Source organism: Physella acuta, unplaced genomic scaffold, assembly GCF_028476545.2.
Source record: "Physella acuta isolate Inbredline_101_S28 unplaced genomic scaffold, ASM2847654v3 ptg000816l, whole genome shotgun sequence".
In the NCBI taxonomy this organism is placed as follows: domain Eukaryota; kingdom Metazoa; phylum Mollusca; class Gastropoda; family Physidae; genus Physella; species Physella acuta.
This window is the reverse complement of record NW_026732334.1, coordinates 358,605-375,422: the sequence shown is the minus strand read 5'-3', so window position 1 is coordinate 375,422 and position 16,818 is coordinate 358,605. Positions and strand designations below refer to the sequence as shown.

At 38.7% G+C, this 16,818-nt stretch overlaps 1 protein-coding gene across 1 annotated transcript; it reads left to right on the top strand.

Annotated features, from left to right (window-relative positions):
- Positions 1-16,050, top strand: LOC131951614 (uncharacterized). The gene is made up of 8 exons (XM_059313946.1): positions 1-64; positions 667-798; positions 1,566-1,718; positions 2,407-2,613; positions 3,953-4,162; positions 11,640-11,834; positions 15,421-15,561; positions 15,908-16,050. The coding sequence occupies exons 1-8, from the start codon at positions 1-3 to the stop codon at positions 16,048-16,050; spliced, it is 1,245 nt and encodes a 414-aa protein (XP_059169929.1).
- Positions 16,051-16,818: the final 768 nt, after the last annotated feature.

Sequence of the window (16,818 nt, the reverse complement as noted above, 5' to 3'; positions counted from 1 at the left end):
ATGTTATTTGGATTATATTTGTTGTCTATTTACTTGGCTTGCTTGGTACCAGCCTCACAATCAGGTATGTGCCTCTTATTATCAGATACAAGTATGTTAAAGCATTCTGTATATCCTATGTTTGATTCTGTCATTGTGAAAGCAGTCATTTACAGTGTTTCTACACCAGACTCCCCGAAGAGATGCCTGGGAGAAACGCTGATCATTTATCACACGCTGTAATGTTTCTTTACATAGGGGTCATCCATAAATGACGTCACACTCGTAGGGGGGATGGGGGGGTCCGTAATTTTGTGACGATGTGTGATGAGGGGGAGGGGGGGGGGTGTTCAGATGTTGCGACGTCATATTTTTGCATTATAAAAAAGCAATGTTAGAAAACGAGTTTTAGACGTTATTTCGCGTTTTAGATAACTGTTTTAATAAATTGTAATAGTTTAGACAAGATTTTGGAAAAATATCAATGTTTTAAAAAAATTCAACTGCAATTTTGATGGGGCGGGGGTTGAAGGTTGAGGTGTGACGTCATTTTAGGGGGGGGGGGGTCTGGCTTTATGTGACGACGTGTGATGTCATTTATGGATGACCCCATACCCTAGAATATATATTTTGACACTGGGCTACACTGGCGAGTATTAATATGTACGTCATTTTCGGTACGACTAGCATGTGACCAGGGGTGGTTCGGCGCGCCATGCCAGTTCAAATGTCGCTGTGCTAAGGGCTGTGACGTCAGTGGTGTCTGCGTCAATGCCACGTCATGTTCGCTGGGATGGTTTGGACCTCTGTGCCAGTACCGTAAGTATGACATGACACAGTGTGTACACTGTATGTGACGTTTTATGTACAAAGTACATTAAATATGACACGACACAGTGTGTACACTGTATGTGACGTTTTATGTACAAAGTACAGTAAGCCTGACACAGTTTATGTACAAATACCGTACGTACGTCATGGTTTATGTACAAATACAGTACACACGAAACAGTTTATGTACAAGTACCGTATGTACGTCATGGTTTATGTACAAGTACAGTACACACGAAACAGTTTATGTACAAGTACCGTATGTACGTCATGGTTTATGTACTAATACAGTACACACGAAACAGTTTATGTACAAGTACCGTACGTACGTCATGGTTTATGTACTAATACAGTACACACGAAACAGTTTATGTACAAGTACCGTACGTACGTCATGGTTTATGTACAAATACAGTACACACGAGAAAGTTTATGTACAAGTACCGTTAGTATGACATTGCATATGAGAGTACAAAAAGTATGGCATAAAATAAGAGGTGCATGCCGGTAACGTAAGTACGACACGATATATACCTCAAAACAATAATTATGATGTTCAGTTGTGTCAGCATCAAAAGTATGACATGTCATATTATAGAATGTACCTTAAGAATGACAATTAAGTACAGATACCGTATGTATGACACGACATGTCACAAAACAATGACTACCGACATTCAACTTCTGACTTGTAGAAGGGGGGAAACATTGAAATAACGTTATACACTTCATGAAGTACCAAACACTCTTAACAGAGGACCTGGCCAACATTGGTGCTACAGCCACACCCAACACCAGCAAGGCCACGGATGGGGACGATACAAGCTGCTCAAGTCTACAGAATTTAACCCTCTCATGGCCCACTGCTTATTTCATCAACTGGGTACAGTTTATCATTCCTAATGCAAGTAAGTTGCAATAATGCACGAGACTTATTAACATATAAGCTTATCTAACAAAGCCACTTATAAGTTTGTGATGATAACATAACTACCGGCTATATCACTCAGTATGTCTTACCCACTACGGAAACTCATGTTTAATACAAACGACTTCAAAGTTCCACAGTTATTTTACTTGCAAGTAGGAAATTAATTAAGCAAAGACTGAACTTACAATACAGGAATCACGAAGAAAGTATTTTAAACATGTGCTTAATGTGGTTAGAGATATTTAAATTAGTTCTTAAAATATCTTTGCCAATAAATCAACTTAGAAATAATACACAATCTTTTAGATTGTGTGGCAGACTAATTAAGGCAAAACCTTGGATTTAAAACACAAAAACATAACAACTAAATTCAGACTGCTCCCTTCAAATCACATCAGCCTATAATATTCGTAGTTCCATTATATTTCAAACCAAACTGTGTTGATCTCTATAAATATAGCAACACTACCAGTGAATACCTTCAGAGTTAAGCGAAACTGTCATGGCTATACCATTTGTGTTAATACCGTTACCATTTGCACTAAACTGTGTTGACCATTATAGGTATAGCAACCCTACCAGTGATGACCTTTAGAGCTAACCAAAACTATCATAGCCATACCATCTGTTAATGCCATTACCACTTTCTATGTTGACCCCTCTAGGTATAGCAACTCTACCAGTGATGACCTTCAGAGTTAGCCAGGCTACCAACAGCACCACCCTCCCGTGTCTGAACAACCAAACTAAAGTCTACAACACAAACACAGTGGACGTCTACTGCACCTTGACCTCAGCGGTCCAGTTAATGACGCTCACGTTTGCTTCCAACACTTCCGGGTTGTCTGTGTGTTCTATTTATATCAGTGGAGGTTCGTATTGTTGTCCAAGAGGTATTCATTCATATTGTGCTTCGGATTTAGAATTCTAAAATAGCAAATAGTTTTTTTTCTTTTATATACATTCACGGCGAAATAAAACTCTAATTTTAGTTAAATATAGGCCAATGTTTGAAATAGGGAATTATACTTCCTGGATTTCTTGGGAAAATAAAAGCATTTCGATGGCAATCAAATAAAACCGAAAACGTTCTAGCTATTATGTGAATTAACAAAGTGTTAAAATTTAAAATTTGACAGGCCTTTGATTTGTAGTATACCACTAGATGACCCAGTTTCTCGTTGGAAAACGGTCTTTCACTTTACACAGCACACTCTAACCGATTTCCTATTACGCATACCCCACCCCGTTAAAGCCTCTTTGCTTCAAAGGAACCCATCGATTTAGGCCCTTCCGCCCTGACCCATTGGGACATCGATTTTTGTCGTCCAATTTGGACAGGTGAAAATGTGTAGTAAGGTGCGGGGGGGGGGGGGGGGGAGGCATAGGCGTAGCGACCCTTCCCGGCTCCCGGGGACATACTTTCAATTTGGTGCCCCCTTGGGAGCAAATTTTCGATGTGCACCCCCCCTCGAACTTTTCATTTGCACCCCGCCCCCTCAAACTTTCGATTTGCACCCCCCCTCGAACTTTTCATTTGCACCCCCCCACTTCAAACTTTCAATTTGGCGCCCCCCCCCTAAGGTCGGCGCCCGGGGACATATGTCCCCCCCCCGCCCCCCCCCCCCCCCCTTCGCTACGCTACTGGGGGGAGGTTGACTTGGTTGAAACCTACACAAGTAAAAAAACCTACATATACGTGTATTAGTCAATGAATTCATTTTGTTCACGAATTAGAAGACAAATCAAACGTATCCTATTAATATTGATAATCTTATTCAAACCTTATAGAAATAACAAACGTATTTATTTTATTAAAGCTACAGCCTTAAGAAAATAAATATTATTCATTACAGTTTTCATTAGACCTTTTTGTTAGACGTCATTTTTTACCTCATTGAAAATAAATAAAATATTTTAAACCTTTAAAAATGCAATTGTGTTTAGTAACGTTTAACAATAGAAAACATCTAAGATAATCAAAAACACATTTGCAGCAGCCGAGAGCCATCAATGAAGCAACAGTTAAAATCTAAAAGCAAAGATTTTATAATCCACATAATCCTTTCCGAAACGTGCGCAACGTTTAAAAATCTAATAAAAATGAAACAATTTACATCATTGCGTCCTTTTCTAACACCACATTATATTTGATATAAATACGTATTTGTATTGCTCGCAGCGTGAATTGAACATAGTTTTATTTCACAGGTAGAAACTTGGCTTTGAAAGCAGCTACTACACAAACCAGCAACTACACGTCCGGCGTCTTTATCTACGACTCTTCCAAAGCCGTTGACGGGAATACAAGCAACGATTTTAACCAAAACTCATGTTCCTCAACAAATCCAGGAAAGGTGTATTGGAACCTGACATTTGCTCAGACAGTCAATGTTAATCGATTTATTCTATACAATCGAAGTAAGCATAAAAACATAATTTCCTCTATTGAGTGTAGTAGGCATGCAAATATAACGTGAAGTTTGATTAATCAAACCTAAATGGCGACCTGCTTTTTGTCGCAATCTAAAGTAGTTGAATATAAATAGAATTTAACATCCAATCCGTCGATTAATAAACAAGTCATTGTTTTTTTAAACAAATAAATTAAAAACACTTGTAACGTTAACCTATCTATCAGCCAAATAGAAGGAGAACGTCCCCGGATTCTTTTTTCGGGGTCATATGCAAATGCCTTACGGCCTAAGTGGATGAACACTTAACACAACGACCACTAGGGCTCGAATTTAATGTCTAGGGAAGCTAGTGATACTATTGTAATTAACACTCATCCAATCTACATACGACCTTTTAATCAGCGAACTCAGAAGTGGCAGAACACAAGGTAGAACTAAATAAAATATTTAATGTATAAAATATCAAAAACCAACTTACACAATGTAGGAAAAAACACTATCACAGATTTCTACACTGTCTAAAGAACAGCTACAGGCCACACAACACTGCTGTAGTTTCTAGAATTACTTAGCGACAAGTAATATTAAACTAGAAGACTAAATCAACTTTAAGAAAGCGTAGCACACACAGGACTTAAGTACTCTCACGTTCAAATGGTCAGAGTCTATAGCCGGACGATATGGACGGCTGCCTGACTAAGGTAAAACTGCCTCGTAGACTGCCAGGTCAAGATAAACTGCCTCGTGTTGCGAGTGTGCAGTGCAATTAAAGACTTCTGTGACAGGGGAGGTTATCCTCAACTCATGTCGCCATTGGTTGGGATAATCATCTGATCAGAATCATTCAATCAGATTTTAATGGAAAATTTCTATGTTTCAAACACCTTAATAAGTCAGTGGAAAAACCCCAGGTGTTACACCATCATTCCATATAAGGAATTATACAATGTCAAAATAAAAATGACTCGACCTAAGTAGGTCACATCCCCTCCCTTTTTGGAAGTGACAGATAGGTTCCACAAAAACATACATAGGGAACCAATCTGGCAATGAAATAACAAAAATGTTTTACAAATGTAGGTTCAATCAAAATCATAATACCAGATGAAAATATCCCTGAACATAAAAGGGAAGTAACTCCAACTTTTACAATTGGTGAAAGGGGAGTAACCCTTCAAAAAGTAATTATACATCAAAATCCCTCGAAAAAGGGTATTACAATATTTCCATGTGGATATTAAAAGTGGTAAACCCGCCAGGGTAAGACCTTTATTTCAATGACTAGCTACAATATCAATTGAGTCATAAGAGACATATTATTATAAAAGATTACATATAATCAAAAACCACCTTTAATTAAGGTTCACCTGAAAATAAACAAAATATTCAACAGGATTGGAATTTTGAAAAATTCTAACTCACACCACTCATTTTCATATGAGTGACACTCAAACAAAACCTGTCTATGGTCCTAATGAACCACGAAGCATGTCACATGATCAATGTGTGCAACAAGATTTTACATCCTTGACAAACAATCAGCCACAACATTATCACTACCCTTAATGTGTGAAATTTCCAGATTAAAATTTTGGAAATATAAGCACCATCTCAATATTCTTTGATTTGTCTGTCCTAACTTAGAGGTAAATTTCAGGGGATCATGGTCAGAAAACACTCTGACTGGATTGGTTGAAGAAGAGACATAGACTTCAAAATGTTGTAATGATAAAACCAAAGCTAAAGCTTCTTTTTCAATAGTAGAATAATTCTTTTGGTTCTCATTTAACTTCCTGGAAAAAAAGGCAATGGGATGGTCAATTCCCATGTTGTCTTCTTGAAATAGGACTGAGCCAATGGCTAAGTTGCTAGCATCAATGGCAAGTTTAAAGGGCTTGCTAAAATTTGGTGCAGCCATAACAGGAGCATTTGATAAAAATGACTTAATGGTTAAAAAAGCTTCTTGACATTTATTGGACCATTCAAATTCAACACCCTTTTTCAATAATGCAGTAAGAGGTTCAGCAATAGCTGAAAAGTTTTGACAGAACCGCCTATAGTAACCAGCCATCCCAAGGAACTTTTTGATCTCTTTACAATTTTTGGGAGGTGGCAACTTTACAATAGCATCTACTTTAGCTCCAATGGGCCGAACTTGGTTCGTTCCCACTTGATAACCCAAATAGGTAATTGAAGCTTTACAGAAATCACTTTTATGTAAGTTTACAGTAAAATTAACTTCAGACAATTTTCTAAAAAGGTTAGTCAACTGAACAATATGTTCTTCAAAAGTATTAGAAAATACAACTATATCATCTATGTAGGCCTCACATTGGTCTATGTCAGCAATGACAGAGTTAATGACTCTCTGGAAAGTTTGACCAGCATTTTGCATACCAAAGGGCATACGTTTGTATCTATAAAAACCATTAGGGGTTACAAAAGCAGATATTTCTTTTGCACGGTCAGATAAGGGGATTTGCCAGTATCCTGAAAGTAAATCAATTTTGGAAATTATCTTAGCTTGACCAACTTTATCAATAACATCTTCTATCCGAGGTAAGGGATAGGAATCAGCTTTGGTGAGCGCATTCACCTTCCTAAAGTCGGTCACAAACCTGAAAGATCCACCGTCTTTCGGGACTAGGAGACATGGGGAACTCCAGTTGCTGAAACTGGGCTCAATGATATCATTCTTGAGCATATAATCAATTTCATCTTTTATCAAAGCAGCTTTTTCCGGGTTAACTCTATAGGGGTGTTGTTTAATGGGTTTTGCGTCACCAACGTCTACATTATGGGGTGGAACCTTCGCTTCTTTGGGGACATCCCCAAAAATAGAGGGAAATGTCTCAAATAACTGAGACAATCTATGGCTTTCCTCTGTGGACAAATGCATAAGGTGGACATTCAAATTATCTAAAAAGGGAGAATTTACCAATTTTGGGGGTTTCAATTTATCATGTATCACATCATCAGAAACATTTGAACATACAGGTAAAGTAATTTTAGCTGTGGAATGAAAATTGTTACAATTATCATAATACTTTTTCAGTGAGTTGACATGATACACTGTCTGTTTCTTTCTTCTGTCGGGTGTATTGACAACATAGTTCAAATCACTTAATTTTGAATGCACAGTAAAGGGTCCACAATATCTCAAGGATAACGCATTGTTCAGATTAGGCACTAGCACAAGAACTTTGTCGCCTGGATTGAATGTTCGTTTACAAGAACTCTTATCATACAGTTCTTTCATTCTAACTTGGGCCTTTCTTAAGTTCTTGTGAGCCATTTCGCACACGGCTTTCAGTCGAACGTGAAAATCGTCGAAGTTTTCCACTGGATGATCACTGGTACCTGTCCAACGTTCGTGTATCAGCTTCAGGGGGCCACGGACAGAATGTCCAAACACAAGTTGAAAAGGCGAGTAGCCTAAAGAGTCCTGGACACAGTCCCTCGCGGCGAAAATAATCCAAGGAACAGACTCATCCCATTGGGTGTTACTGTTAGCGAATGTCCTTAGCATGGTTTTGAGGGATTGGTGGAACCTCTCAAGTACGCCTTGAGACTGAGGGTGGTAGGCTGAGCTGGTGATGTGGGTAACGCCTAGCTTGGCTAGCGCTTCCTGAAAATGGTGACTGGTGAAGTTGCTGCCTTGATCTGTTTGCACAATTCTAGGTAATCCAAAGGTAGTGAAGAACCGGGTCATGGCTCTGACTACAGTCTTTGCCTTAATGTTCCGTAAGGGAATCGCCTCGGGAAAACGGGTACTTGAACACATAAAGGTAAGTAGGTACTCGTTGCCCGCCTTGGTTTTAGGCAAGGGGCCTACACAGTCCATGACGATTTTAGAAAAAGGTTCTTCTAATACAGGAATCGGACTCAAAGGGGCCTTAGGAATTGTCTGGTTTGGCTTTCCGGCCAACTGACAGTTCGTGCAACTTCTGCAGTAACGCGACACATCTTTTCTCATTTTGGGCCAAAAGAACAGTTCTTTGATCTTCGCCGTCGTTTTAGTGACACCTGGGTGCGCTGACATTGGATGGTCATGTGCCAGCTTAAGTATTTCATGCCGATAAGGTGGAGGGACCCACAGCTGGTTTTTACCCAACCATGGTTCGGCTGGTGAGGCAATCACTGGTATAGCGCGACGAAAGAAGAGGCCATTCTCGGCGAAATATTCTCCATCGTCAGATGATAGAGATTTTTCGACCGTTGCTTTGAGTTCCGCGTCGACTTGTTGAGCTTTAATGATGTCTTCCTGAGATATCCTCAGGGGTAAGCCCAGGCTTGTGTTTTCTGGAAGCATAGACTCCAGTTTGGGAGTCGAATTTCTTGACGATGATGGTAGATGTGGTTCAGACGTTGTGTCAGCCAATTGTTTGGTCTGGCTTCTTGTCACCGCACATGCAGGATACAGTTCATAATCATTATCTGGAACTGTTGACAAAGGGTCTGAAACCGTACAGGGGTATACTTTGCTTCCCGCAAGGTCATTCCCTAGAAGTAGGTGTACTCCTGGGACTGGAATACTATCTATCACACCTAAAATGACCTCACCTTCGACGAGATGATGTTTCAGGGCAAACTTGTGTAGAGGGACGACAGTTGATTTTGTCCCCACTCCCTGGATAATGGAAATCCTTCCGGTGTTCGTCTCTGGTGTAATGTCCATTGAACTTTTCAAAAGGAGTGATTGTGACGCTCCTGTGTCTCTTAGGACGGTGATATTCCGCTGAGACAACGGATCACCTGGTTTGCTAATGATGGCTTCGGCAATAAAAGATGAAAAGTCAACTTTTCTCGATCCCTCGAGATCGGTAGACTCGGAAGAAACTGGATGGTGGCGAGAACAGTCAAAATGTGACTGCACATAATGTGTGGAGACTTGACTACCTTCTTGCGGACACTTAGGGTTAGAGTCCTTTTGAATTCTAGAGTTCATAGTTGAGCCGGCAGCTTGAGGGGATAGAGCATAGTGCGCAGAAGTACGCACCACCTCTCTGTTATATTGACGACGTTTGTAACAGTCCTTGACATGATGACCAGGCCTTTTGCAGAACTGGCATACTGCTCGCCGATTGAGAGTTGATCTTGGTTTCTCTCTGGACTGTAATGCCTTCACGTGTTGGCCAACAGGAGGATTGCTGCCAAAAAGGGGAAGCACGGGGTTGAGGCGGTTTCCTGACACTGGTGGTTTCTTATGCACCAACATATATGTGTCAGCCGACTCAGCAGCCTTCTGGATGTCAGTTATCTTGTTATCCAGAATGTGTAGTCGTATCTCTTCAGGCAGGGACGATAGGAATTCTTCCCTTAGGATAAGTGACCTGAGTTTCTCAAACTCAGAAACTTCCTCAGAGTGTAGCCACCTTGAGAATATTTTCTCCTTTTCAAAGAGAAATTCCACATATGATTGTGTGGGTAACTTGCGGAGTGTTCGGAATTTTGTCCGATAGGCCTCGGGCGTCAGTGCGTAGGCCTTTAAAATGGCAGTCTTGACCAAACTATAGTTATTTTGAACGTCGTGAGAGAGTGCCTGGTATGTTTTTGCAGCTTTCCCAGTAAGGACAGAGCTCAATAAAGCAGTAATGGAAGTTTCGGGCCATTCACATGTCTTCGCTAAACTCTCAAACGAGTTAAAGAAAACGACCAAATCTGTTTCATCAAATTTAGGAACTAATTTCCCAAATTTGGCAATCACTTGCCCTACCGACAACTTTTTTGGATCTACCAGAGAAGTGACATCACTAACTTGACCAAATTCTGATTCCAACCTCCTCCTATCTAAAGCAATTTTAACCTCTAACTCCTGGTCTTTTAATGCCTTCTCTAAAGCAACTTTCTCCTCACGAAGTAATACACCAGCCAACAAACTTTCATCAAATACCCCTTCATTAATGAAATGAACAACAATTTTATCTCTCAACACCTCTGACTTCTGCGTAACAGAATAATCCAATTTCAATTCCTTAACAACACTAATCAAAACTTTTCTACTCAACTTCTCGACCTCTTCAAAAGTAGGATTAGCCAAAAAAGACTCCATAACACTAACTTTCAAATCACAACAAGCCTAGGTTCACTAACTTAACACACAGCGTTGGGCCGTGTACTTGACCTCTTCAATCTAGGACAACACGTCTGGCTATTGACCTAGATAACTCTATGCTTGCGCGCGTTGTAAGGACACTGCGCTACTGGATATAAAAACAACTAAATCCAACTAACCTTAGTATTCAACTGATATAACCAACAACTGGAACGACAGATTAAATCTCGGCGAGCCCCCACTTTGTAACGTTAACCTATCTATCAGCCAAATAGAAGGAGAACGTCCCCGGATTCTTTTTTCGGGGTCATATGCAAATGCCTTACGGCCTAAGTGGATGAACACTTAACACAACGACCACTAGGGCTCGAATTTAATGTCTAGGGAAGCTAGTGATACTATTGTAATTAACACTCATCCAATCTACATACGACCTTTTAATCAGCGAACTCAGAAGTGGCAGAACACAAGGTAGAACTAAATAAAATATTTAATGTATAAAATATCAAAAACCAACTTACACAATGTAGGAAAAAACACTATCACAGATTTCTACACTGTCTAAAGAACAGCTACAGGCCACACAACACTGCTGTAGTTTCTAGAATTACTTAGCGACAAGTAATATTAAACTAGAAGACTAAATCAACTTTAAGAAAGCGTAGCACACACAGGACTTAAGTACTCTCACGTTCAAATGGTCAGAGTCTATAGCCGGACGATATGGACGGCTGCCTGACTAAGGTAAAACTGCCTCGTAGACTGCCAGGTCAAGATAAACTGCCTCGTGTTGCGAGTGTGCAGTGCAATTAAAGACTTCTGTGACAGGGGAGGTTATCCTCAACTCATGTCGCCATTGGTTGGGATAATCATCTGATCAGAATCATTCAATCAGATTTTAATGGAAAATTTCTATGTTTCAAACACCTTAATAAGTCAGTGGAAAAACCCCAGGTGTTACACCATCATTCCATATAAGGAATTATACAATGTCAAAATAAAAATGACTCGACCTAAGTAGGTCACACACTAATCATTATATTAATTTATGAATTCATACGTTATACTCTGAAAAATTAACAGCCATCAAAGGCACACTGTTTCTGCTTTGATGACTAATTTTTTATTCACATTTTAGGACATCACATATACGATTTAAAATTTTGCTTTTCGATGTTGCAATGTATTTTTGTTCTAAAGCTCAAGAATTTCCAGACGAACGTGCAGAAATCACATATACGATTTAAAATTTTGCTTTTCGATGTTGCAATGTATTTTTGTTCTAAAGCTCAAGAATTTCCAGACGAACGTGCAGAAATCTTATTCATAGCTGTTCATATTTCTCAACGATCCATGTGTGTATGCAAGGTCTATAGCATAGGTGATTACGTTTATGTTTTATTAAAGCTGCTAAATTGTTTCTCAGAGGATTTACAGGATCGACTCAAAGGGTTTAAGCTGCTAACTCTTAGCCGGAACAACATGACCTTTAACTACACGGACAAACAAACCACAGCCCTCAGCGTCTACACCATCAGCCCCAACACAACAGTCGCTGCTGATTCTATCAGCATATCAGTGGACAATACTCTGACTCTATGCGAGGTGGAGATTTATGGAGGTATGTTATCGATCATGACATAATCTAGCAGCTTTAAGTATGTACTGATTATACGATGTTCTCATGCAAGTCTATGTTTTTGGAAATCTATCGTTTTAGGTACGTAAAATCGCCCGCGACTAGTAATGTGAAAAACAGGTGACTCCTTACATTTTTATAATTATTTCACATTTTGAGGAGGATTTATGTTTTGAAAAATACAAAAATGTTTCCTTGTTTCATTTATGTACCTGTTTTTAAACAATTGAATTAAAACTTTTCAGTAATAAATGAACACCAGCGATGTTTCCAACAGATGCAACCATGCTCATTTACTATAGCAGCCATCTTGTTAAAGTTTTATTTTTATAGACTTAAAGCGCGAGATTCAGGCGGAAGTCACTCTATTTTACAAATGGCTGCTGTTTATATATCAAATCTTGCTTGCAGACACAGCTGTTTAAAGTTAATTTCTGGCCTATATTGATATATTTAGCCATTGATTTAGGTTTATTATTCACTAGGCATACTGCCTAGCTTCGCTTAGGTTTTTAAAAGGCATTTGAGAATTTGAATACTTAATTATTTAGCGATGGATTGGGTGTGGAGTGCTTTAATAAGTTTAATAAGTTTAATTTAAACAGTAATTCTAACTTTAGAAAAAATGTTTTTGTTAGTCATTTACATGCAGATCCGTAGCGAATTTTTGGAAAGTACGCAATGTATAACTAAAATGGAATTAGAACTACACAGGTTTCATGAACAGTATATCTCATAGTTTATATTACATTGCCTTTTGAAATTAATTAATTAATTTAATTAACATACTTAACTGAATTAACAACTTAATTTTGTACTAAAACAAATGCTATACTTCGTCATTTTCTGTTTCTGTTTAAAATAGTATACAATTATTTGAAAAATAATAATTTTAAAAACGTTACCTCCCTTGAAAACTGAACGTATGACGTATGTCATTGTTTACTTATATTGTTTGCTTATATAAGAAATTACGTTATATGAACTTATTTAACGACTATAATGGCTGTTTCCGACGGGAATAAAGTTTTTTTGTTACCCTCCATGGTCGGTCTACGACGTCACATAATATTAAGGGGATCGTTCGTCAATTTATTTATATATATATATATATATATATATATATATATATATATATATATATATATATATATATATATATATATATATATATATATATCTCATATAAGGAGAATTTCACTCAAGATCATCTTTTAGCCCTCGTCGAGGGCTTTGAGTTTCACCAACAGTTTTTCCATACGGCCTAGTCATCTATAGTAGTGTATGCAAAAACTTAGCATGATGTACAGACATTAAGTAACCTAAAAATTGTGTTAAAATTTCCCTGTTTTTCCCATAAAATACAAAGATTATATAGGGAAATACAACTGGTCAGTTTTGACCGCTTTCCGAAGTTTTCCCAGATATGCCGAGTTTTTTGTGACACTCCTAGGTGTTCTTCTACCACCTCACAAAATATCAAGGGGGGTCGTCGGAGGAAAATTTTTTTCGTAATAGAGCTCACATAACGAGAATTTCACTCGCGGTCACTTTTTAGCCCTCTTCGAGGGCTTTGAGTGTAACCGACAGTTTTCCCTAAAGGTCAAGCCATTGACCTAGGAGCATGCAAAAAATTAGCCAGATATACTGAGATTAAGTACCCTAAAGTCTGCGTTGAAATGACCCTCTGTTTTTCCCATAAAATACAAAGATTATATAGGGAAATACAACTGGTCAGTTTTGACCCCTTTACGAAGTTTTCCCAGATATGCCGAGTTTTTTGTGACACCCTAAGGCGTTCTCCTACCACCTCACAAAATATCAAGGGGGGTCGTCGGAGGAAATTTTTTTTCGTAATAGAGCTCATATTAAGAGAATTTCACTCGCGGTCACTTTTTAGCCCTCGTCGAGGGCTTTGAGTGAGACCGACAGGTCTGCCCTACGGACAAGCCATTTTCCTATAAACATGCCAAAAATTAGCCAGATGTAAAGAGGGTAAGTGCCCTAAAATCCGTTTTGAAATGACCCTCCGTTTTTCCCATAAAATACAAAGATTATATAGGGAAATACGACTGGTCAGTTTTGACCCATTTCCCGATTTTTCCCGGACATGGCGAGTTTTTTGTGACTCCCCAAGGCGTTCTCCTACCACCTCACAAAATAATAAGGGGGGTCGTCGGAGGAAATTTTTTTTCGTAATAGAGCTAATATAAAGAGAATTTCACTCGCGGTCACTTTTTAGCCCTCGTCGAGGGCTTTGAGTAAGACCGACAGGTCTGCTTTACGGTCAAGCCATTTACCTATAAACATGCCAAAAATTAGCCAGATGTAAACAGGGTAAGTGCCCTAAAATCCGTTTTGAAATGACCCTCCGTTTTTCCCATAAAATACATAGATTATATAGGGAAATACGACTGGTCAGTTTTGACCCATTTCCCGATTTTTCCCGGACATGGCGAGTTTTTTGTGACACCCCAAGGTGTTCTCCTACCACCTCACAAAATTTCAAGGGGGGTCGTCGGAGGAAATTTTTTTTCGTAATAGAGCTCATATAAAGAGAATTTCACTCGCGGTCACTTTTTAGCCCTCGTCGAGTGCTTTGAGTCAAACCGACAGGTCCGCCCTACGGCCAAGCCATTTACCTATAAGCATGCCAAAACTTAGCCAGATGTAAATAGGGTAAGTGCCCTAAAATCCGTTTTGAAATGACCCTCTGTTTTCCCCATAAAATACAAAGATTATATAGGCAAATACGACTGGTCAGTTTTGACCCATTTCCCGATTTTTCCCGGACATGGCGAGTTTTTTGTGACACCCCAAGGCGTTCTCCTACCACCTCACAAAATATCAAGGGGGGTCGTCGGAGGAAATTTTTTTTCGTAATAGAGCTCATATAAAGAGAATTTCACTCGCGGTCACTTTTTAGCCCTCGTCGAGGGCTTTGAGTAAGACCGACAGGTCAGCCCTACGGTCAAGCCATTTACCTATAAACATGTCAAAAATTAGCCAGATGTAAACAGGGTAAGTGCCCTAAAATCCGTTTTGAAATGACCCTCTGTTTTTCCCATAAAATACAAAGATTATATAGGGAAATACGACTGGTCAGTTTTGACCAATTTCCCGAATTTTCCCGGACATGGCGAGTTTTTTGTGACACCCCAAGGTGTTCTCCTACCACATCACAAAATTTCAAGGGGGGTCGTCGGAGGAAATTTTTTTTCGTAATATAGCCCATATAAGGCGCCGGTCAGTCGAGGTCAGTTTTGACCCCTTCTCCGTAGACTTTTCGGCCAACCGTCACCGGCCTTCGTGTTATATCGCCCGAATGCACCATCGTGCCAAATTTGACGCGCCTGCGGCGCCGGGAAGTGCCCTATCGGGCACTTGACCACTTTGCTTTATATATATAGATTTATCTATAATATTTGACACAAACATATCACAATATACTTCTATTACAGCCTTGACAATGAGGTAACGTTTTCGTACATTAATAGCCGCGGGCGATTTTACGTACCCAAAACGATAGATTACCATGTTTTTTATACCCACGTTTACCATCGCACAGATAACACATGTGATAATAAAAAATTTGGAATGAACTGCAGTAAATGTCGGTGCAATGATACGAATGAAATATGTTTTCCTACAACCGGAAGTTGTTTGTCTGGATGCGCATCTGGGTATTTCGGTGATGGCTGTCAACAAGGTACCGCTCTATAAAGTTTAGGCAATTTTACTACTGATTGTTTAATATTAATATCGAATCAATCGATAAAATAGAAGATACAATTTTAATGAATTTAAGTTTTAATTTTATAAAAAGATAAATCTAGTTTATCATTTTATTTTAACAAACACAATGCTACACCAGGGCAACTGACATAATTCGGCAGTTATGGCTAAAATGATTTCATTAAAAATAGATGACTAAACAAAACCAAAATTGTAGCTTCAGTAGCACAAAGCAGATGATAAAGGCTTGAATAGATGTACAATTAGTAAGTCCATTATACATGTATACATTGTTTAATATAAAAATACATCCATTACAGTGTGTGCACCAGGTAGTTATGGATTACAATGTAAGCAGACCTGTGGATACTGTGCAGACATCGTATGTAATCCTGATAATGGAGTCTGCCCTAAAGGATGTGTAGATGGATACACGGGGCCGCAGTGTAATCAAAGTAGGTGACACTTTGTTTCTTTGAACTCAACACAGAGACAGTAGACCTAACTATAGCCTTTACTACCGTATGTGTGCATTCAAGGTTACTACTACTACACCTACAGCTATTATTTTTCACATTATACATATATATATATATATATATATATATATATATATATATATATATATATATATATATATATATATATATATATATATATATAATACACTCTCACTATGTTCTCCTAGTATGTAACAAAGATCACTACGGCCCCAACTGTGGCTTCAACTGCTCCACGCGCTGTCTCAACTCAACGTGTGATAGATACAAAGGCCAGTGTATTAGCTGTGTCCCCGGGTTTTACGGCGAGTACTGTAATTCACGTGAGTGATGCTATGTGCTTTGGTTACCTGTGTGGTTGAATATAGAATTTATAATGGTAAAATGACGATACACTATTTGTTTAGCTGCGATGTTGTGTGAGATGATTGTGAAATTAAATGCAGTCCAACAAATATGTGTATGTTTATATAATAAACTAGCATTATTACTTAGGCTTTGCACATTGTTTCAATAACGTCATTTCTTAAGTTTCAAACTATGTGGGAATAATGTAATTTTACCTTGAAAGACTTAACAAAAATTCGTTTGAATTTGCATTTATACCAAACTGGGTATGTGTTAGAATCAACTAACGTTCAAAAGCTGAGGTATCACTGAGGTATCACTGAGGTATCACTGAGGTATCACTGAGGTATCACTGAGGTATCACTGAGGTATCACTGAGGTAT